This window comes from Mchenga conophoros, linkage group LG5, assembly GCF_057382185.1.
Source record: "Mchenga conophoros isolate Kocher_MC1m ecotype Shallow Benthic linkage group LG5, M_conophoros_male_GT1.1, whole genome shotgun sequence".
Classification (NCBI taxonomy): Eukaryota; Metazoa; Chordata; class Actinopteri; order Cichliformes; family Cichlidae; genus Mchenga; species Mchenga conophoros.
This window is the reverse complement of record NC_140530.1, coordinates 27,964,056-27,986,494: the sequence shown is the minus strand read 5'-3', so window position 1 is coordinate 27,986,494 and position 22,439 is coordinate 27,964,056. Positions and strand designations below refer to the sequence as shown.

At 38.0% G+C, this 22,439-nt stretch overlaps 2 protein-coding genes across 2 annotated transcripts in view; one reads left to right on the top strand and one right to left on the bottom strand.

Moving 5' to 3' along the window:
- Positions 1 to 22,439, top strand: part of grip2b (glutamate receptor interacting protein 2b) — a 287,364-nt gene that overhangs the window by 83,848 nt on the left and 181,077 nt on the right. The window lies entirely within an intron of this gene.
- Positions 11,914 to 13,936, bottom strand: LOC146574771 (uncharacterized). The gene is made up of 2 exons (XM_085275436.1): positions 13,589 to 13,936; positions 11,914 to 12,189 (listed from the first exon to the last, which is right to left on the bottom strand). Exons 1-2 carry the CDS (start codon positions 13,934 to 13,936, stop codon positions 11,914 to 11,916), a joined length of 624 nt encoding a protein of 207 aa, XP_085131562.1.

The following is a 22,439-nucleotide window of genomic DNA, read 5'->3' as shown; positions in this document are numbered from 1 at the left end:
ACTTCAGCATTCTAATGGACACCATGCATCTATGGGTCAGGGCTGTTTTGGCAGTTTTAGCACTGTTCAAACAGTGTTTAAACTCCAGTCTCCTGATTGAATTGAGGTTTTTGCATTTGTGCCGAACCCCCAGGTTCAGTGCATTCTAATGTGCACCTCAATTGTTTAACAAATTCTTATGTGAATCACTTGAGATGTGGGAACAAGCAACCAATATAATTGTTCAATTGGAGCATTTACTTTGGTGTTGAATTGACCATTGTCTATCGCAGTCCTCTTGAAATACAAGGTTTTTTTTTCTGGTTGTGTTTTTATTCATACAGGCAGTGACTGCGACAGAATCAACTGCTGGAAGATTTGTTGTACAAAGATTTATTGCTGTTCACAATTATCTATTATACATTTTTCAGCTATTCATATATCTTATGTCAATGGTCATACCTGTTTCCATTATGTGGAAGAAAGCACAGATATATTCCCATTTACAGTACAAGTACCTGCAATAATGACACTGGCTAATGGAGTGGAAAGCTTCCTGTGCACTAAGAGCTTCTCTCCAGGTTAATGAGGTGTGTGTGTGTGTGTGTGTGTGTGTGTGTGTGTGTGTGTGTGTGTGTGTTCAAGAGAACAAGTTAAATTCTTCCATCCTCAGGGAATAAATTAAGATAAGAACAGGCTGTTGTTTTAGAAGGATGCATTATGCTATGTGTATTATTGCTGTTTTTAGCTGTTGCAAGGAGGTAGCAAAAGGACAATAGAGTAAGAAGAGGGCAGCAATGGACCTAGGGTAAGAAATCACAAAGCCTTAATGAAGTATGCTATGAATAAAGTATCCATCAGTTTATCATGTCAGCATTTCCTTGGTGTCACTCATCCCTGTGCCAGGCATACTGTGCAATAAACTGAACAGTCACTGTGTTGATAAACCCTAATTTTAACTCTGCATTAACTAATTTCAGAGAGGGGAGTCAAAAATGCTGACTAGCCTGGACTATGGTGTGGTACCAGATGACTGGTTCATTTTCTGGCAGACCATTCAGCTTGAGCAGTTTTATCTAGTGTTTTAATGTGCTATTTGCTAAAATAGTAGTCTTGATGCCGATTGCCATATGCAAATGAAGGTCAGATTTACTAATTTAGGCAAATTAAAGTGCGGGCATAATCTCAAAATTTTTATTTATTTATTTATTTTTTTGCCTGTCCTGTTTGGTTCTTTAGCAATCAGAATTATTGTCTGGAGGCCAAGAAAGATGCCCAACGGATTGACTTTACCGAGTGGATTGGTCCATTTGATTGACCTTTGTTATTATTATTTATTTTATTTTATGTTAATATAGACAGGACAGACATGACTGGGGATAAGAAAGAAAGAAAGAAAGAAAGAAAGAAAGAAAGAAAGAAAGAAAGAGGGGAAGAGGGGAAGAGGGGCAGTGAGAGAAGACACTAAAAATAATCCACTGGATTACCTGTTGAAAGGGGGAAAAAAAAGAAAAGCAAAAAGAGACCACCACAATAAAGACAACACCACAGCAATAACCTAGATAAGTATAAGTAACAGTAAATACTAAATATTGAATGGTATTGTGCAGCACCCAAGACCGAAATTGAATTTATGGTTTGAAAATGATCATCACTAAATTGAAATTGTTTAGTGATGATCATTTTCAAACCATAAATTCAATTTCAAATTAGACTAATTCAAATTCAGTTTTCAAAACCATTTATTCAAGTTACAATTCAGATTCAATCTGAGCAATTCAAATTCAAATTTAACTTATTCAAATTCAGTTTCTGATGGCACAGATTTCTGCCCATAAAAACCTTCCCCTCTGACAAACAGTGTGATTACATTATCATATCATATGAGAGTTTATTCACTAAGACTTAGAGTCCAACAAAGTTAGGTCCATTTCAAAGGCAGTTTCACTAACAACACCGAACAGCAGCTAACAGAGGCTAACAGCAGCTAACAGTGACAGACACAGCAGAGCTAACCACAGTTAAGCATATCCTCAACAACTCACGTCAGTATGGCTGTTATCAGTCAGAACTGAGTTTCCCACACTCACTGACCTATATTGCACTCCTTTCACAAGGTCTTACAGCATCTTCTGGAGTAAATAAAGGTGGATGCTTCTCACCTAGCATTAACAGCTTACAGCCTTCCACAGATAAGAAAAAACTCCAGAGCGATCCAGATTCAGTCAAAATTGTAAACAGAAACGTGGTGCCGGGCCTGTTATTCAGTACAGTCTAAATTTAACGTTTTTGATGACTAAAGCGTGTTTGTCATAAAGCAGCCACTGTAGCTAGGATTATACACTTGAACTTGGAGGGATAAGAAACCAGAACTCAACTGACTGCAATCTGACATCTAGTGGTGAAAGATTTTGTACACTCAACAAGTCAAACCTAAAAATGTTAGCTCCCGAAAAACAAAATCCTACACATTTTCAAAAAAGCCAGTCCCAAATTCTTGTGTACATGTCTTTCAGTCAAAACAAACAGACAAAAAAGATGCACCGGTGCATCATAGATCTTGTCTAGTATTGTCCTGTGTATCTATTATCCAGACATATGATTAAAAAGCAGCAAGCTTGAAGCCTGGTGCAGATATTCAGCAAGACCATCTGAATTACATTATTTGGAGATGTTTATTGAAAATTCCTAATCGAAATTGAATACAAGAAAACTACAAATGACTACACATATAAAATTACTTTACATGAGAAAGACCTTTTTATTTTGTAATGTCCAGGAAACACTACAAAATATTCTTATTATTTGAATTGTGATAACTGGCTCCAAGCTGGGTTAAAAAACTAATCATGTTAGACTGGTCGATGTTAACTCAGTTGATTAGCACAGGTTTGGAATCAAGGAACTGAAACTGCAGTCTTAAGAATGCATTTTCAGTTTGCTCACTGAAAAATGTGATGGGAGATAATCTCATCCTTGGATATAATGAGCTGATTCTTACTGAAAAATGGTATCTGCTTGAAAGATTCCACCTGTTTTCAAAGCTTTTGCTTATTTTCAAATTAGTTTCAATGTAAATGATATTATATTGACATTAATAATATTTGGTTTCTTAGATTAGATTTTTAAAAGTCAAAATACAGGCAAAGCTCAATCAGAAAAATGTCACAGTATCCTCATACAAAGCCTGTTCTGATAAAACAGCAAGCTATCTTGCAGCACAGAACAAATGACTACTGAAAGACATTTTTTCAGGTCTGCTGAGTTCATTGAATTTCAGTCACAAATCCACTCCCACGAGTATCTCTTCGATCACAGTCTGTGTTCTACTGATACAGGAAAAGAAACTTTACTGCTGAAGCTATTCCACATTTCTTTGGATGGTTGTGCTGGTCAGTTAAGGATAACTTATTTTTTATTGCAGACACATTCCTCGCTATATGTCTTAACATTTGTGTTAAACATTTGGAGGAGACATTATCTTATTATTATTATCTAATGAGGTATAATTATGTCAGAATGATGGTGGTGTGTTTAATCCAGTAGTCAAATATGTTGTAAATAAGTTGAATTGCTTGAATTGCTTCAGCTTTGATATTTTTGTATTCATAGCGTCCATGTGCATGTTTGTGTTTAAAGCTCTCTACCATCAGTGAAAGCTGCTGTAAACAGCTGTGCATTTGGTCTCAGGTGGACTGAGTAGTGGTTGCCAGGCTCTCCATCTATCCCCAGGGAGCCCCATTTCTTTATACTGTGGAAAGTGGGTTGGAGAATGAGTGTGTGCTTTCTATACATGTTTGCTTTTCTGCATAGTTCTCACAGTGGTTCTGATTGTTTACACAGTTTTTTTGCTTTATTTATTTATTTATTTATTTATTTTTTCAGCACGGTCAGGGTTCACGGGGTGGCTAATTGGGCTTCTGTTCATAAGCAGCAAGCGTTGAACATGGCTGGAAGGTAACAATGGTCTGGGTTTTCAAAAAGAAAGAAGGGAAAAAAATTCTCCCAGCATGCTATGAATGTACCAGTCCACATAGATTACTAGCTGGAGGAGTGTATTGTCATAGTAGAGGAGATTTGAAGGCAGTTGCAATGTAAGGTGCAGTCATAAGAATCTGGATTCAGTAGATAAGGCTTATACTGTTAAACATGAAATAGTTTTTGTGAAATGTAACAGTCTCCTCAACTTGACAATCCCATAAAAGAAAATGCAAAAAAGAGTAATTCTCTTACCTTTGCCACTGTTTATCTGTAACAAAATTCTGAAGTAGTAATTTTCATACCTTTTTCAGCTTGTATCAGTAATTAAAATGTTTATACTCGACTTTTAATCAAGAAAATTGAAGCATGCCATGTATTTTAGGAAACATGATTGATTATGAGGTGCAAAGTTTGATGATTAGATTTTAAAGGTTCAAACTAGTTTCGTTTTTGCAAATAATTACGTTTTTTGGTTTTGGCCCTGAATAGCACCTTGAGACAAAAGGTTCAGGAGACAGAGGCCAAGACTGCTCAGAGTGCAAGAGGTTCAAAAGGTGGGAGTCATTCAAATAGTGAAAGGGAACTGTGTGAAGCAGCAGCCTTTAGGCTGAACATACAACAGGGCAGTAAATGTGCAACCGCCTTTGCTGCAGTGTTTGGAGAGTGGAGTCAGACAAGTGTAAAAGGATAATAGGCAGACATTAATAATTTAATAAATGGGGAGACATGAGTAAGGGATGATGAATCAGTTTTTTATGGGACCAAGCTCAAAGAGGCTAAACAGCTAAAAAGGGTAAAAACCAAACAAAAATATGGATAAAAATAGTACTGGACAAAAGGGACACAAGTGTTTATTCCTGATTCCCCAAAGAGGAGCAGTTAGAAATAGTCACAGAAGTTTTGCAAGTAACTACATTAAAAAAATGGGTATAGTTCTTACAGACTCTGACTGAAACCTTGAAATATTTTTGAGGAACATTTCCATGTGATTTGCTGAACTTAAAAATATATAGAAAATTGTAAAATGTATTTTTTTTAATGCTTTGATCCTTGTTTTATTTTTCTCCAATGCCAAAGGCAAGTGTTGACTTTAGGCAACAACACGCACACTTACTTTAGACAATATTTACAAGCACCAGAATAAAAATCAAATGCACTTCAAAGTCATATCACTTCACACAGGCTAGTACAGAATATTTTGGAAAAATATGAATGAGAGTTGTAGATTCTGAACAAGTTGCATTCCAGCTGAATGTTGACAAAATGTGTTATCATTTACTTTATGCAATGTTTAAACAGTTTTTTAGTGTTGTTTTACTATCTGTTGTTTTTTCTCTCTCTTAGCTCTTTTTTTCTGTATTTTCCTCTGAGAAAGACAAGTAAACAACATCTAGAGTTGTGGCACTAGTAACTGTTGTAATGGTGAGAGAAGATGAGGTGCATCACCACAAGAGGGCACCACCATCATATACTATGTAACTAGGCAGTTACAGAACTGAAGTTGGTTACTCCAAGTGAAATGACATAGATGGAAAAGGTTAAGTCAAGGAAAGATGAAAAATGAAAACAGCAAAACTAGGGGCTGAGAGGCAAAGTTAGAGAACAGTAAGTGGATTCATTAACCTGATTCTCACTTAAACCCTAAAATTTCTTAAACTTAACAAAACAAAAGGACCCGATAAATCAAAGTTGTCTTTGTTGTGCAAAGTACCACCACTTTCAAAAATATTATCCTTCGAAGAATAAATCACTTATGCCATTGCTGTTCAGAAAATTCAACTTCATTTCTTAAAATGTCCCCATTTAGCCAGATTTGCTTATTCTTCCTCTAAACCTGTGCTCACCTGAACAAATGTATTCACTTTTTGAAAAATCCAACCACGTTGAAGCATTGTCTTTTATTTCCTCAAATGTCCCTGCTTTATGAAATCCTTACACTTGAATAGTGAATAATGAAACTTAAATTGGTTCTCATAGAGCTGGGAGGACTTGGAGAGTGCATACAGAACCTGAATTGGGCACTGTAATGAATTAAAATGTGCCCAGTGCACTGTAAATAAATGAAATAGAAATAAATGGTCAGACAATAAAATTAGCAGCATACTGAACATTTTTGCATGGTTGTATATATGTGTGGCGTGACAGTCTATAACATTTCCTTTTGCTTGATTTTCCCATCTCTCTTCATATGTGTCTCTCTTTATCTTCCACTCTCTACTTAGACCTCAAAAAAAGAAATTCATCATATTTTCATTACACCATTCTTGAAGCTTCTCTACCTGCCAAGTTCCATTATTATTTTTTCACCTGTTTTTGTTATTCTCTGTTTTTCCCCGTGTAACCAGAACAAGTCCATTGGGTGTTTTGTGTATTCATACAAAGACACCACATTCCATCAGCTGTCACTGTTGGCTGGTACCCCAATGGATTTTGAGGTACATTTGCAACTAAATTCTGTCTAACACAATATTTAACTACGCTTCTTGTGCAAGTATTTTTGGTTTGCAGCACAGGGTCAAAGGGTGCTGAACCATATGCACAATTTTGAAATTTCCTTTTTGTTCCACTGTTAAACAAAATTTGTGCAGATAATTTTTAGGCCAAGCCTGTGGTGAAATTAAGGTATAGAATCCTCAGTTTTACATTTGAAGCTTTTGAATGCAACAATCAAAATATTTGATCCACCAAATCTAAATTTGGTACATGGAGCCCCATGTCAACAAAACACATAAAAATTCCCAAATTGACCACAAGAGTGTGCTGCCATAAAAAGAAAGTAAAGTGCTTAAATGATCCTTTTCGGTCATATACTTATCAAACAAAGTTGTGGTATGACAGGAAAAGAAGATTGTGATAACATACCTTCTCATACCAAAATTTAGGAATTAAAAGATCCATTTATGTGTGGGACTCTGGTAAATAACATAGGTCAAGAGTGTGCAATATAAGAATATATATCATTCTTACACAGATAAATGTTTTGTCAGAGCAAAGCGTATATCGTTAGAAGCAGTATGGAGGAACAAAGGGTCCTGCCTGAAGACTCATTCATAGTTTGCATTAAACACACACACACGCATGCACACGCACACACACACGCACATATCCTGGACATAATTCAATAAGATTTTTTTTTCTCCACTCTAAATTCGATGGTGTTCCAAAAAATTCCTGACCACAGGAAATCTGGATGCCGTCCCACTTGATGCCGAGCAATCACCACACGGCAGGGGTTCAATTCAAGTGAAGGAACAAGGCTGTAGTTAAATGGCAAAAACTCACAGTCACAATGGTGAGGCTGAATGGAAGGTGCTAAAGTGATAATCTATATTTTTGTGAGCGTATGATTGCATGTGAATAAAAGTAGTTGAGTTTTCAAGGGGGCGGGTGAAGTGAGCCAAGACCTGGTGTGTGATCATCATCACCATGGGACAGCAAAAAGAGTGCACAGCTTATTAATGGGATCCCCACAGGAGGGAGAATTGATCACAGTGCCAGCTGGAGGTTCCTCAAAGCAGTTATGAGTGGAGAGAGTGAATGAGAGAGGGATACTGATGTGGAAAGAAATACTGTAAGATAAAGAGGAAAAAACACAAGTGCTGGCAATGATCCCTGAAAGGGGAAAATAAATCAATAACAATTGTAAAATTGTGCATATGTCCAAATGGAAATCAGCAATTTCTGAGATACATTTGTCCAAGATGTCTAATCAGGTGTCATGTAGATATCAGAGTATATGATATTATCATAAAAATGACCTAATCTTATACAAATTCATTCTGTATGCTACTTCTCAAAGACAGTTTGTTATCACTTCACATATATCTTACAGAACACGGTGACCATGTGTACTATGACAAAAACGATACTGGCCCTTCTCGAGAAATGCTAATTTGTCCCCCATGTTAAAAATGAATCATGGTAAATATTTTGAATATTCAGCATCCTATTCAATTTAGTACTAATTCAGTAATAATGGTAAAATTGAATTGAATTCTTTGGTTTTATAGGATATACTGTAGGGGGAAATACTTGATCCCCTGCTAAATTTGTAAGGTTGCTCACTCTCATAGCAATGAACAGTTTCAAATTTTTATTGTAGTGTCATTTTAGTGAGGAGAGACAAAATATCAACCGAAAATGAAGAAAAATAAATGACATAAAGGTTATAAATTAATTTGTATGTCATTTGATCCCCTACAACCCAACTAGAATTCTGGCTCTCACAGGTTGGATGTGTGGCTCTGTGGCACACAAATTGTAATTAATCAATCAATTACAGATACTCCTCAGCCCACCTCATTAAGTGTATAAAGCACACCTGACCAATGAGTCAATTTCTTCCATTCCAATCTCTCCAACACTGTGGGCAAGACCATAAAGCTTTCAAAGGATGCCACGGAGAAGATTGTATCACAAGGCTGGAATGGGCTACAAGACCATCAGTAAAAAGCTGGGTGAGAAGGTGACAACTGTCGGTGTCATTTTTTTGGAAATGGAAGAAATATAGAATGACCATCAATCGTTCCATGAAAGACCTTGTCTCATGGGAGGAGGATGTTTTCCCAGTGAACATAAATAATTCAGAGATTTAGGAGAAAGTGCTGTGATCAGCTGAAACCAAAATCAAGTTCTTTGGCATCAACTAAACCAGCCATGCTTGGACCAAGAAAAGTGCTAAGTATGAACAAAAGAACACCATTCCCAAATTCAGGTGCAGAGGTGGAAACATTATGCTTTCACGCTGTTTTCTTGCTGAGGGTACAGGAAGGCTTCATCACATCGAAGGCCTAATTAACAGTTCCTTGTACCATTAAAATCCCAGAGAACCTCCTTCCCTCAGCCAGAACACTGAAGATAGGTCTATCAGCATAGCAGTGACCCAAAATATACCACCAAAGCAACAAAGGAGTGGCTAAAGAAGGAGGACAAGGATGTCATGGAGTGACCCGGCGAGTCTCCAGACATCAGTCCTATAGAAAGTCTCTGGAGGGAGCTAAACCTTGGATTTGCCAAGCAGCAGCCAAGGAACCTAAAGGGTTTAGAGAGTTTCTGTGAAGAGGAGGGGGACATTATCCCTCCAAGATGTGTGCATACCTGGTAACCAACTACAAAATTACTTTATCAAATACATATTTCATATGCAAATCATATTTTATATACATGTGCTGTAATATGACAATAACGGGCTATTTTTTCATGATATTCTGTAAATAAACTACCATGAAAGTTACAGACTGTTCATTTCTTTATAAAATGGCAAACTTAAAAATTCAGCAGGGTAGAAAATAGTTATTTCCCCCAAAGTAAGCAGTTGACTGGCCTCACACCAAGAACACACAACAAAAAGTCATGCTCCTGTGTAAGAGACACACACAGGCGCACACTTACACACTAAAAGTCCTTAGGTCGTTGTGTTAAGTAATTAGCCTGTACAACAACGCAGCACAGAGTTAATTGGAAAGCCTGTCACCTCCTGCAAGCTTTGCAGATATTGTTCTTTCTCTCTCTCTCTCTCTCTCTCTCTCTCTCTCTCTCTCTCACGTGCACACACACACGCGCACACACATAGATGTTTTCATTCTGCTCACTCTTAAGGAAAAAATAAACTTGTAAACCTGGTGCAGTAAAATTAAACAAACCAAAAAAGGGAAAATTCAATTTGAATTTCCCAGTGAATTGGAAAAAGAATTACTTGGTTTTTGGTTTTAAATTTGCATTTTATACAGGCATTAGCCATTGCTGCAATCATTCATTCCTAATCTCAAAAGGTAAGGTGGATATTTGGTTTGGAAAAGCCTGAAGTTAGAGGCTGCCTTTGTATTTTCCAAACAAAAATCTACAATTAACTTTTTGTATGACAACAACTTCAAGTCTTTTCAAACTTTCAGTCAATCAGGCTTCAGCCTTAGGCTTCCCAAACAGTTCAAAGCTGCTTTTCTATGATGTTTTTCTTTTGAGAGTTTGGAAAGTTCCTGAGTCATTCTGTATTAGGTTGCAAATATGTAACCTCAAAACCTCAAACCAGTTAGATGGAATGCAGTTGTATAAGTTTTCGTTAAAAAATATTTTTAATTGTTTGCTTTGAACTTTTAATGGAATCACAAGTAATTTTGCCCTAAATCAAGTTAAAATTAAACTAGCATTAAATGGTTCATTTTGGTACTATTTCACACTCATGTCTCCTGAGGCGCCTCCACAGTACAAACACAGTCATGAATCACACATGCACTTACAAAAATCCTGATATTTTGCACTTTGTCATGATCACACTAAAATTAAATTGAGAAGTCATTCTTCAAACACCAAATTTTCATCTCAGGCTTGATGTGTCTCGTGTGAATATAGTCAAAATCGTCTTTCACCTTTGTCAAGTTGACCTAGCTTTATTACTCATCTTTAAAATAATAATAAAAAAATCAAACAAATTACAATATAAATCATAATATTTAGGTTTCCAACTACAGCCCAAAGGCTTGGATATTATGTTAATATGTGATTCTAAATTCTTATTTTAGGTGGAAGTGGGAGTGTTTTACAGGCAAAACCCCCCTGAAAAAATTCCAAAGTTGAGCCACCCTGAAATGAATGGATTAAAATATTCATGTTATTTTATAGTCATTAAGACATGGTATATTAAGAGACATGATATAATTATAGTTGGATATAATTTCTTTTTGTCAGTTGTGGTTTACTCTTCAGTATATACTGCACATTATTATTGTACAGTCAGTGATTAAGCCTACTTGCTATTCATATGTTTTCACAGTATAAATTAGAATACCTTATGTATGTAATTATGTAATAATGTAACAAGTCCTCAAGCCAACACAACTATATATGACATTATTACTGTCAGTAAAAATGTTCTTGAAATGACAATAATATTTTAGGACCAATTATGTCTTGCTAAAATACATATTTGGTATATGGTATTTGATGCAGTACAAAATTAAAATGTGTAGGCCTATTAAATTTATAAAAATGGTTAATAGCAAAAGATTACTCTATATACGTACTTGCTGCAAGTGTTAGAAAAGACACAAAGAGAGGGAAAATAGAGAAAAAAGTTGGCCTGAAAATCCTATTTTAGTCCAGCAAGAAATAACATTGTAATGCTTTGGGTAGCCCAGACTTGATGAGTTTGGCAGTGAAACACTATGAAACTGGCAAGCAGTACAGCCCCTTTAATAACTTTAGTGTGTTATCATCAGGTTGGAAGCATACCAACAACAAGCATAATAAATATATGAAATTCAATTTTACATGCGCAGATCTTTACATTAATTGTTTCATTGTCATTATATACAGTGAGGAACATAAGTATTTGAACACTCTGCGATTTTGGAAGTTCTCCCACTTAGAAATCATGGAGGGGTCCGAAAGTCACATTGTAGGTGCATTCCCTCTGTGAGAGACAGCATTTAAAAAACAATTCAGGAAATTACATTGTATGATTTTTAAAGAATTTATTTGTATTGCACTGCTGTACGTAAGTATTTGAACACCTGAGAAGATCAGTGTTAATATTTGGTACAGAAGCCTTTATTTGCAATCACAGAGGTTCAAACATTTCCTGTAGTTTTTGACCAGGTTTGCACACACTGCAACAGGGATTTTAGCCCACTCTTCCACACAGATATCCTCTAGATCTGTCAGCTTTCGGGGCTGTAGCTGACTGTCCCCCACCCTCTTCGCCTAGCTTTCATGCGGGGACGTAACAAACACGGAGTTTCATCTCCCTCCAAAGATTTTCTGTTGGATTTAGGTCTGGAGACTGGCTAGACCACTCCAGAACCTTGATATGCTTCTTACGGAGCCACTCCTTGGTTATCCTGGCTGTGTGCTTTGGGTCATTGTCATGTTGGAAGACCCAGCCATGACCCATCTTCCATGCTCTGACTGATGGAAGGATGTTGTTGCTCACAATGAATGACCCCATTCATCCTGTCCTTAATACAGTGCAGTCATCCTGTCATCTTCGCAGAAAAGCACCCCCAAAGCATGATGTTTCCACCCCCATGCTACACAGTAGGGATGGTTTTTCTTGGGATGCAACTCATCCTTCTTTTTCCTCCAAACAGGGCAAGTGAAGTTTAGTCCAAAAAGTTCTATTTTGGTCTCATCTGACCACATGATTTTCTCCCACACCTCCTCTGGATCATCCAGATGGTCACTGGCAAACTTCAGACGGGCCTGGACATGTGATGATTTGAGCAGGGGAACCCTCTGTTAGGGTTGCCAACTCCCTGAAAAATAAATAAGGGACACCTCGTGGCCAGGGCCGGGCAACCCAGTTCACCCTTCCCAGTGTGGTGAATTTTGTAGCTCTTTTTTTTGTGTGTGAAATTATTTTTTAACCATTTGACTTGAATTTGATTTAAGCAGATGCATATTCTTTGTGATATGACCATATGGGAAACAAATGATCATTTAGCCATTTATTTTTAGCTCAAAATGACAACATTAACACAGTAAAACAGGTCTCTTTCTTAAACAGAAGCCTGTCATGCTTAACTTTTGAGAATATAAGTAAATCTTTCTTTAAAAGAACTCTGTCCTGCTTAACTTAAAATTATATAAATTAATAGAAAACAATAGAACGAAAAATATTCTTGTAACAGTGCACATATAGTGCATTTAGTACAATTGGCTTCAGTTGAGGTATTATTTCAGCTTTTCTAATGCTAATCAGCTGCTCCTGTTTGTAAACCCACTTGTTCCCATGATTACGCATCATAACTCATCATCATTATTCATCTATGTATTACTTTTATGTATTAGTCATCTATTTGTTGTAATCATCTATCCTTGCAGTTGTTTATTACACAAAATAAATAATATTATCACACTTCTGGCCACATAGCGCTGATAGCGACAGATTTTCTGTTATAATCTTCATTTTATGGAGGCACAGTGTGAGCACTCAGGTCGCATCAGAGCATCAGGCGGTATAGTGTGAGACCCTGCATCGTGACCTACCAACTTCTAACCCCTGCGAGTCAATCGTGCAGTTTGAGCAAGAGCTGAATAACGTGACTGCCATGCAGACACTGTGCGACAGTACACCTTGTGCGATCTGCCAGGCAGACACTGTCGCACAAGGTGTACTGTCGTCCAAGACTTGCAACGCAGTGTCGGCGTTTGTTTCCCTGTTGGCCATGCTTGTTGTTGTGGTCATCTGTTGTCTTCCGGTAAGCGACCTTTCCTCGACCAATGAGATGAGCGTTAATCTGAATTGTCATACTCGAATTGTCATAAGTGTGCTGTCAGCTCATTGGTCACAAAGCAGGAGAGGGGCTGGGAATTATGTTTTCAAACAAAGCGTTAATTCCATAAACATTTATAGACTACATTTGATTCTCACTGTATTACGGGACAAAGTGCGTCCTTTATTAGCTCAATACGGGACGTGTACTTTTGTTTCTAAATACAGGACAATTCCGTTTTTTAAGGGACTGTTGGCAACCCTACCCTCCGTGCAATGCATAATTTGAGACCATGGTAAATGGTAAATGGCCTGTATTTGTATAGCGCTTTACTACTCCCTAAGGACCCCAAAGCGCTTTACACATTCAGTCATCCACCCATTCACACCCACATTCACACACTAGTGATGGCAAGCTACATTGTAGCCACAGCCACCATGACAGCATAGTGCTCTACTGACAGTGACCTTTAAAACTGTGGTCCCAGCTCTCGTCATGTCATTGACCAGCTCCTCCCATGTAGTTTTGGGCTGATTCCTCACCTTTCTTATCATCAGTGATACCCCATGAGGTGAGATCTTGCATGGAGCCCCAGACCAAGGGAGACTGACAGTCGTCTTTAGCCTCTTCCATTTTCTAACAATTGCTCCAACAGCTGATCTATTTTCACCAAGCTGCTTGGCAATTGCCCCGTAGCCCTTTCCAACCTTGTGGAGGTCCACAATTTTGTCTCTGATGTATTTTGACAGCTCTGTGGTCTTGCCCATGGTAGTAGTTGGAGTCTGACTGACTGTGGGGTGGACACGTGTCTTGAAAGAGCTCAGACAGGTGCTACTACTTTAGATAAGAGTAGAGGTGGACTTTTCAAAAGGCATAGTAACAGGTCTTTGAGAGCCAGAATTCTTGCTGATTGACAGGTGTTCAAATACTTATGTGCAGCAGTGCAATACAAATAAATTATTTAAAAATCATACATTGTGATTTCCTGAATTGTTTTTTAAATGCTGTATCTCACACTATCTCTCACTTATTTCTGAGTGAGAGATAGATAGCCTAGTTTACATTTGACCTCCCTGGATAAAGGTCAGGTTTGAGTATGTCCTGTCACAGCATTTCTTTATGACTCTCTGTCAAATTTTAACCCAGTCAATTTATTTTGTCGTTGGTGAATAAGAGCTTATTGGACTGGCCATTAACAATACAAAGGTATACTTACATACATACACACACACAGTATACTGTAGGTATACAAAACTATACACAGAACAGGACATGGACATGCCCATGAAATTGAGATGAGCTACAGATTCCAGTGAAATTGGAGGCAAGCAGAATTAATCCTGCCTCCAGGGACAATAGAAGATAGAAGAAGAAGAATCCTTTAATTGTCCCACAAGGGGAAATTTGGTTATAGCCAACTGCATCCACAAGTAAAAGTAATGTAAAAGATGGATGCAAACCATAGACAGTATAAAACATTACCCACTGATTTCTAAGCTCATGTTTTGAAGCCCAGAGAGGGGCGTTTCTGCTGTCACCATCTGACTGTGGAGTGAAGGGTGAAGTCTGACCTTTAGATCACTTGCTGATTGCCTTGTGATTGGCAAGCCAATAGCCAGTGAGCAAGCAGAAATTAACATGACTAATCCTCATTTTTGAAACAAGGCATGGTACTAAGACTTACAAAATAGATATTTTTTATTCAGTATGACACAAAATGAATGTCTATAACACCTAAGCAAAGACTCTTAGTGATCCCGTACGTGTCAGGAGTATCAGAACAGTTAAGACGCATTTTTTTCTAAACACCGCGTGTCTTTTAAACCCCAAAACATGCTGCACCAAAAATTGGTCCACCCCAAGGATCGGGTCCCCCGACACAAACAGAGTAACACAGTGTACGCTGTTAAGTGCCAGGAGGATTGACAGGACTTATACATCGGGGAAACCAAACAACCTCTGGCGAAGTGAATGGCACAACACAGAAGAGCTGCCTCATCAGGCCAGGACTCTGCAGTCTATTTACACCTACAGGGCATGGGACATTTTTTCAATGATGAGGATTTACACATTCTGGACAGGGAGGAGCGCTGGTCTGAACGGGTAGTCAAGGAGGCCATTTACGTGAAAAGGGAAAGACCATCTCTGAATCGAGGAGGGGGTCTAAGGGTATACCTTTGACCATCTTACAATGCTGTGATTACAGCCATTCCCCAACTCTCTGTGAATGGTACTCATGGCTATAGATCAGTGGTCTTTGATCAATAATCAGTGGTTGTTGACCAATGGTCAATCAAGGAACTCACCTCACAGCCCCTTGTTCATTCAGTGGGCTGGTTTCAGTTATTGTACAAATGTACTGTTTAAAGATTTGGGGAAACCTGCAGTCAGCTGAGACTGAAGAAGTCTCTTGGATCAGTGACAAAACATTTCTCCCATTGAAAATGCTACATCCAGATGAACAGAATCAGCCTTTTGGGAATGCCTATAACAATGAACTCAGCAGCAATGTGTTTACAGAGGTCAAGAAAGACAGCCTTTTCTCTTTTGACTTATATGGGACTAGAAATGTTTTTGCAACTGTATGGCGTCTTTCATATAGAATACAGGCCTTAAAGTTTCTGGCACCACATATGGTTTCCTTCATTGTTCTGCTGCAGCTTGTTGTTGTCACATCAGATTTGGATATAGGAGTTAATGTTGCCTGGGTCAGTTCCTTGGTTCTTTGGGTTCCTTGAGACATTCCTGTTCTGCTTTTGCAATATGATGGTTTAGTATGTTATAATAAATACTCTCTCTCTTTCTCTCTCTCTCTCATACACACACACAAACACATATATACATATATGCATGTGCACTGCATGCCATTCACAAGACTGAGCTATCCATTCAGTAGAATTAATCCACCCATTTGCATTTCTTGACTATATGACTCACCCTTTGGGTATTCAGTGAGTGTGTGCATGTATATGTGTGTGTGCCTGTATGTGTACGTATATGTGCACAAGAGTTCTGCGGTATGTGACAGGCAACTTAACATTATCTCTGCTGCACACACCACTCTGCTCATTTTGTGACCCATTTTATACTAGTTACACACTCCTGTTACCCATGACAACGCATGGCTCAAAAACGTGTCACACAAAGAGTTAGTGAGTACACCTTCAGTAAAGTAAAATAAAGTGTTTTGAGAGGTATTTGCATGCTTATTTAATATGGTTATTTAGGATGTTCCCAGATGAGCATTGAAATACAGTATGTGTTCCTGAATGAGATGTTTGAATGAGCAAGAAATGAAAATTTATATGTATTCACTGAAGTTTGTTAGCTTGTTTTTGAATCAAGGATAAGCTCAAAAATGTGTAACATACTTATCTGTCTTCCAACATGTGCAGCAGAACAACAGAAACCCACAAGATCCAACATGCATACAGATGAGTCACATATAGAAGATTATTCACTAGTATTCACGGCCATGATTCACTAGTTATAAAACATGACTATTCAAGAGTGTTCTCCTACATTGCCCTCAAATTTTAAGGGTTAACTTAACCCCACTAACTGCATTTCTTTGGACTGTGGGAGGAAGCTGGAGTACCCACGCCAACACAGGGAGAACATGCAAACTCCACACAGAAAGACCCTGGCCTGGTGGTGGAATTGAACTCAGGACCATCTTGGGATGAGGCAACAGTGCTAGCCACCTTGCCAACTTGCTGTCTATGTTAAGGGTATGTCTAGAAATTATGCGATAAATGCTGCAGCGAGAGAACTGGCGGGGCTAGAAGGACAGACCATATTTCTCTTGTATTTGTTTCTTTTCACTTGCTACCTGTTACAGAATTCAACTTGTTGTCTGTACCGTTACATTCAAGGTGTTGAATAATCAAGCCACATCATATCATAAAGATAGTACCGCATTGTTCCAGGAGAGTTCTTCGCTCTTAGACTGCATGCTTGCTTGTGGTATTTCTTAAAGGAGAATGGGTGGCAGAGCTTGAGATTTGAGCTGATTGCTGCCCCTCCCTGAGCCTGGTTCTGGCAGACTTTCCTTCCTGTTAAAAGGGAGTTTTTCCTTCCTATTGTCATCAAGTGATGCTCATAGACTCTATGAGCATCACTTGATGACAATAGGAAGGAAAAACTCCCTTTTAACAGGAAGGAAAGTCTGATGACTCTCTATGACATAGAGAGTCATCTGATTGTTAGAATTTTCTCTTGTAGGGTCTTTGCTCTACAATATAAAGTGTGTTGAGGTGACAGTTTTGGTGATTTGATGTGATACAAAATGAAATTGAATTTAATTAAATGTAAATGACACAGCAAGTAGTTGTAATCATGTCAACCTCTTTGTGTAAAAGGCTTAACTTCTTTGAGTTTTAATATTAGAAGGAAGCCCTATTATTGATCAGATGAAATGTAATAGGTGGCTTTGATCTACACTTTACAAGTGTTCTCAAAGTTTTGATGACTGAGTGCCAGTTTACAGAGCCAGCAGATCAGTGAGGGCCTCACACATATAATACACACATCAGACACATTTTAATATTTTTTTTATGTGTCTATTCAGAGAATATCCATTTCCGGGTGGCAATTTTCGTTTTTGTACTGGTCCATAATTGGGAGGAAGTAGTTCTCTTTACGCCGGCTGTATTTATTAATGTTTAAAAAGTTTTGTTTGATGTGAAAAGAAGGGCAAAAATTTAATGGAAACGTTCTCTTGGTCTCACACAATAACATAGTGTGACATAAATTGTGCATTCAATAGTGCATTCTTTTCTTTACTTTGAGGCAGCAGAAAATATAACCTCCAGGCCAATGACAGCCTGAAAGTTGTTCTTTGAGAACTCTGGCTAGGGAGACTTGTTCAAGTAAAGCAAACTGCTGCCATGATTCACTAGTTATAAATATGACTGTGGCTGAAGTTTCCAGTAGAACATTGTTTTCTAAGCAGCACTTTCAAAGTTAGAAACATGACATCTGAAGAATGTGAAAATGTCAGAAGTCAAATTGGTATTCTAAGCAAAGAGGGACTCTCAGCATCAAATTATAGCTAGAGTGAAGGTCTGAACTCAAGGTCTAAGTGGGTAGTGCATGACTCTTGAAACACTTTAAAATGCTACTTTGAGCAAGTGAAGGAGAAGGAGCACTCCATTCTTGTGATACCGTCTGGTTTGCATTTTAATGGAGCAATGTTGCAGTAGGACAGTGACTTTACTGGTACAGTTGGTTTAATGGGAATGACAATCGTGTCTTTTTTATTAGACCGAGTAAGAAGCTGGTTTAGTTATGAAAAGATACCACAATGTGGCAACTGATAGCTGGATAATATCTTGACAAAACAACCAATGAAAAAACCTCAGTAATATCAGTCAATAATATAGCTATACATGTTTGAAATTGCTATAAAAGTGTGGCAATAACTATGACTACTAAGGTCTCATTAAGAAGATGATAAGAATGTTAGGTTATTTTTCAAAGTTGCAAACTTTATTAGTTTGGGTAAGGCTACAAAATGAAAATTAAAAACTTTAACAGAAACTAGATTGACAGACTTTAACATGAAATTAGATTAGGATGATCAAGTCTTGTTAAGGTGCATGCTTGTTCTCTGTCGCAACACACTAGAACTTTGCTCATGAAGCACATAGCAGGATATGGTCTCCTTCAGACATGTTTGTACAGCTTTTTTATATTGCTTCAATACAGTACCAATGGGTCTCTGCATGCCATATTAAAACTGTATACGAAAATGTATTACCCCGACCTTCTCCTCATCATCTATTTTTCAACATTGTTTCTTAGAATCTGTTTTCCATCTTTTTCTTTTTTTAAAAAATCGAATCCCTAAAAAAGAGGTTTGTCAGTCAAACTGAAAACAGGAGCAAACAGACATTTCTGGAACATGGCCTTGTTTGTACGTTCACAATGTTTTACAGTCTGTGTGTGTGTGCGCTTGTGTTTGTGAGTATGTTCATTTTCTTGGAGCCAGAAGATCTTCAAAAAATTTCCAAGGAAATATTCCCCATGCTGTATGTGTTTGTGTATGCAAACCAAGAAGACTTAAATGTGCAATGGAGAGAAAGTGTTTGCACTGCAGTTCTCGATAATTTGTTCTCCTTCCCTGTTTTTCCCTCCCTCGTTCTACCTTCTTTACTTTCCTATTCCTCTTCCAACTCATTTTAAATTCCCACCATCTCTCTCTTTGACTCAGTTCATCTCTTTGTGAAAAAATACCTGTAGTGAAATGTGTGGTCATGTGTATCTGTGACTAATCGTGATGCAGTGCAGAGGTAGACTCTTGCACAAGTCACCTCAGCTCTGACTTGACTTATCAGTGCTGCAAATGCTATAAAACAGACACGTGTAGAATTACAACTCTATGTATTTGTCAAGAGTCTCAGAAGTTTTACTTCAGTCTATACTGGAGATTGGATATAAAACAATTTATGGCGTATTCAACCAATGACTTCCTTTCTTACCAAAGACAACTGAGACAAAGGCAAAATATATTGCTCAGAGAAAATGCACAAGTGTCACAGTGGATCAGAAAGTTTCCATGACAAATACATATACATAGATATATTAAGTTCATCACTAAGGAAATTTTGACCAACTGAGATTATTAATAAAATTGAACTAACACTTTCAATCTTAAAAAATATATAAAAAATTAAAAGAATATTTAAGTCTAAATCTCCACAATTTTATTCCACAAACTTGCAGTTATACCCTTTCCTATTGAAGAAAATCATACATTAAGGTCAGGCAACAACATTGGTTTCCTTCCCTTGGGACAAACAAAGTCTGCCCAGCTTTGTAAATTTATGCCACCATCCAAGTACTGTTTGACAAAGAAAGAACTAGAAAGAACTCAAGCTAACAGTTCTATTCACAAAGCCAATGTCAAAATAATCACAGAAAATAAGATGTTTGACATTAATTAGTTCCACAGACTTTCCTTTTTGTATCATGCATAAATCTGCCTCGGGAAATGTCATGCACATTTGTCCAAGGTGTCAAGAAACATGTTAGCCTGTCGCTCCATCTTTTAAATCCATTTGAAGTAGATTATAATTAAGCACCTTCGCTCGATCTTACTTGTTAGGCTCACAATATTGTTTGACAATGTGGCAGGAAAGCACAAGTCATGGAAAGGAGTGGGAGAGACTGATAGACAAGAGACAGTAATTTGGATACAATGAACCTTAATGAGACAAAAGTAAGCCTTTTGTTGGCACTTATGTAGTGATGTCTTTTTAAGAAAGGAAACAGCTGAAGATGTTTTACATAATAATGTTACCTAACTACCTCTCTCTCTATATATGTGTGTATATATATTCATTTCATTCATCCTTTTCCAGCTCTTTTTGTCAAACATCCCTGGCACTACCATCCCAGCTTCTCTGCCCTCTATTCCCCCTTTCATTTTTCTGCTTCAAATTTTCCTGGCATGGGGTGTCACGTTCTCTGTCCTCTGTCCCCTGTCCCCCTTTATCGGCATTCTTCCTCTAACATTCCTGGCAGCAGGATGTGCACTACCTTTCCTCATTCCAGCTTTCACACATTTTAAACACCAACTACCAGATGCTTCCAGGATCTCTCAGTATTCCTTCTCATTGTTTTACTTTTTTTCTTCAGCAAGCTTCAGTTGCTGCTGGGCCCTCCAGCTCACAGCATTTCTCCTCCTGCTCCTATCGGCAGCACCGGGTTGCACCGAGTTGTAAATGCCACTAACTCAAACCCTTTTTCTCCATCTTTCATGGTAGCTTCCAGCAATGTACGGCCACAACTAACGGCCACTCATTCTCTCTGTCATCAAACCCACTCTTCAGTCAAACCCTGCTGAATTCGCTATTTTCAAAAACATCTCCAGCTTCAGCACAACCCCAGAAACAAATAATGACTACCGGTAGTAAATATACACACTTGGCAAATCTTATTCTCCCCCTCTTAAGTAGCCTGTGCCACCTGGAGAGACTAACACCCAAAAAGATGTTATCCTCAGATATACCTCAGTCTTAGGAGCTTACTCCACTGGAATTTGGTTACACTTCTTCCCTCTACATAAATGTCTTCTGCTCTTCTTTCCCCTCCTGAAGGGAAGAATCAATCATTACAGCCCAAATCACATCACAACCCAAAGGGCATACATCAGCTCTACCCACATATGCTCCAGCTGTTCCTCTAAAATTCAAATGTCTGAATCCACATTGTCTTATACTAGCATGCCCTTGCCTCTGGCACTGACATAAAGGGTAGATTAGTTATGGACCAATGGGCCACACTATTTGTAACAACATCATTGATTTGGGGTGTAACATGTCTGTGTCACTGCCTCCACACCTGCTCCTTCTGTGACAATGGATTCCTGCCCTGCTTACGGATGTATTTATTTAATTTATTTTTCTTTGTTTTAAAGGTGTTTCAGAAGGCTACCACTCAGGGATTGTCAAATAGCCATCAGTATTATTTACACCCATATACTGTTGACATGCTATCTGATATCCTCATGTTGGTGATGTTCCTGGATCAACGTATTAATGTTTGTCCAGGACCAACATTGCATCTGACCAGTCACATTGTTACGATGTCATAACTTTGTGAGTCGGGAAAAACCCGCTGATGTCCATTCAAGAAAAAAGGGGGAGTCAGGGTTAGAATTACGGTTTCGAGTGTGGTGTGTTTCCACCTTACAAAACTATGCCATCTCTACAATGTCATTGGTCACTTGCAGTGTTGATTCTGGACCAACATTAGTTTTATTGATCCAGGAACAACACCAACACGACAATATCTGCTTAAGCTACTGTTGACAGTCCGCTTGAGAGAATTTAAGGAGAGGTTTATGATTGGCTTCTTTGTCCATTTTACACATCAGCTCAGTAGGCAGCCAGGAAACATTCATGGAAAAAAACACATCAACATATATCAGCCCCACATGGAGGCCCAGCGTCAATTACTTAATTCTCACTGATTCTCAGCCAAAGCTGAAAACATTCACGGCTGTCATAGTGCAGTTGGTGACTCCTTATCTCATCTCTCTGTCTCAGAGACAAAGACATCAAAAAAAGAACAATTACATCACACTGACTATTGTGGTTTCTTGAATTAGAAAAGTGTGTTAAGCAATAAGCATTACACTAAACTTACTGTAACTTAATAGATATTTAAGCTATCTTATATATTATGGTATTAGTGCGGAGATTGTTTGATCCATTGGTACTGAAAATACTTTGTAACATTTTGATGACTGGTTTTGTTATATTT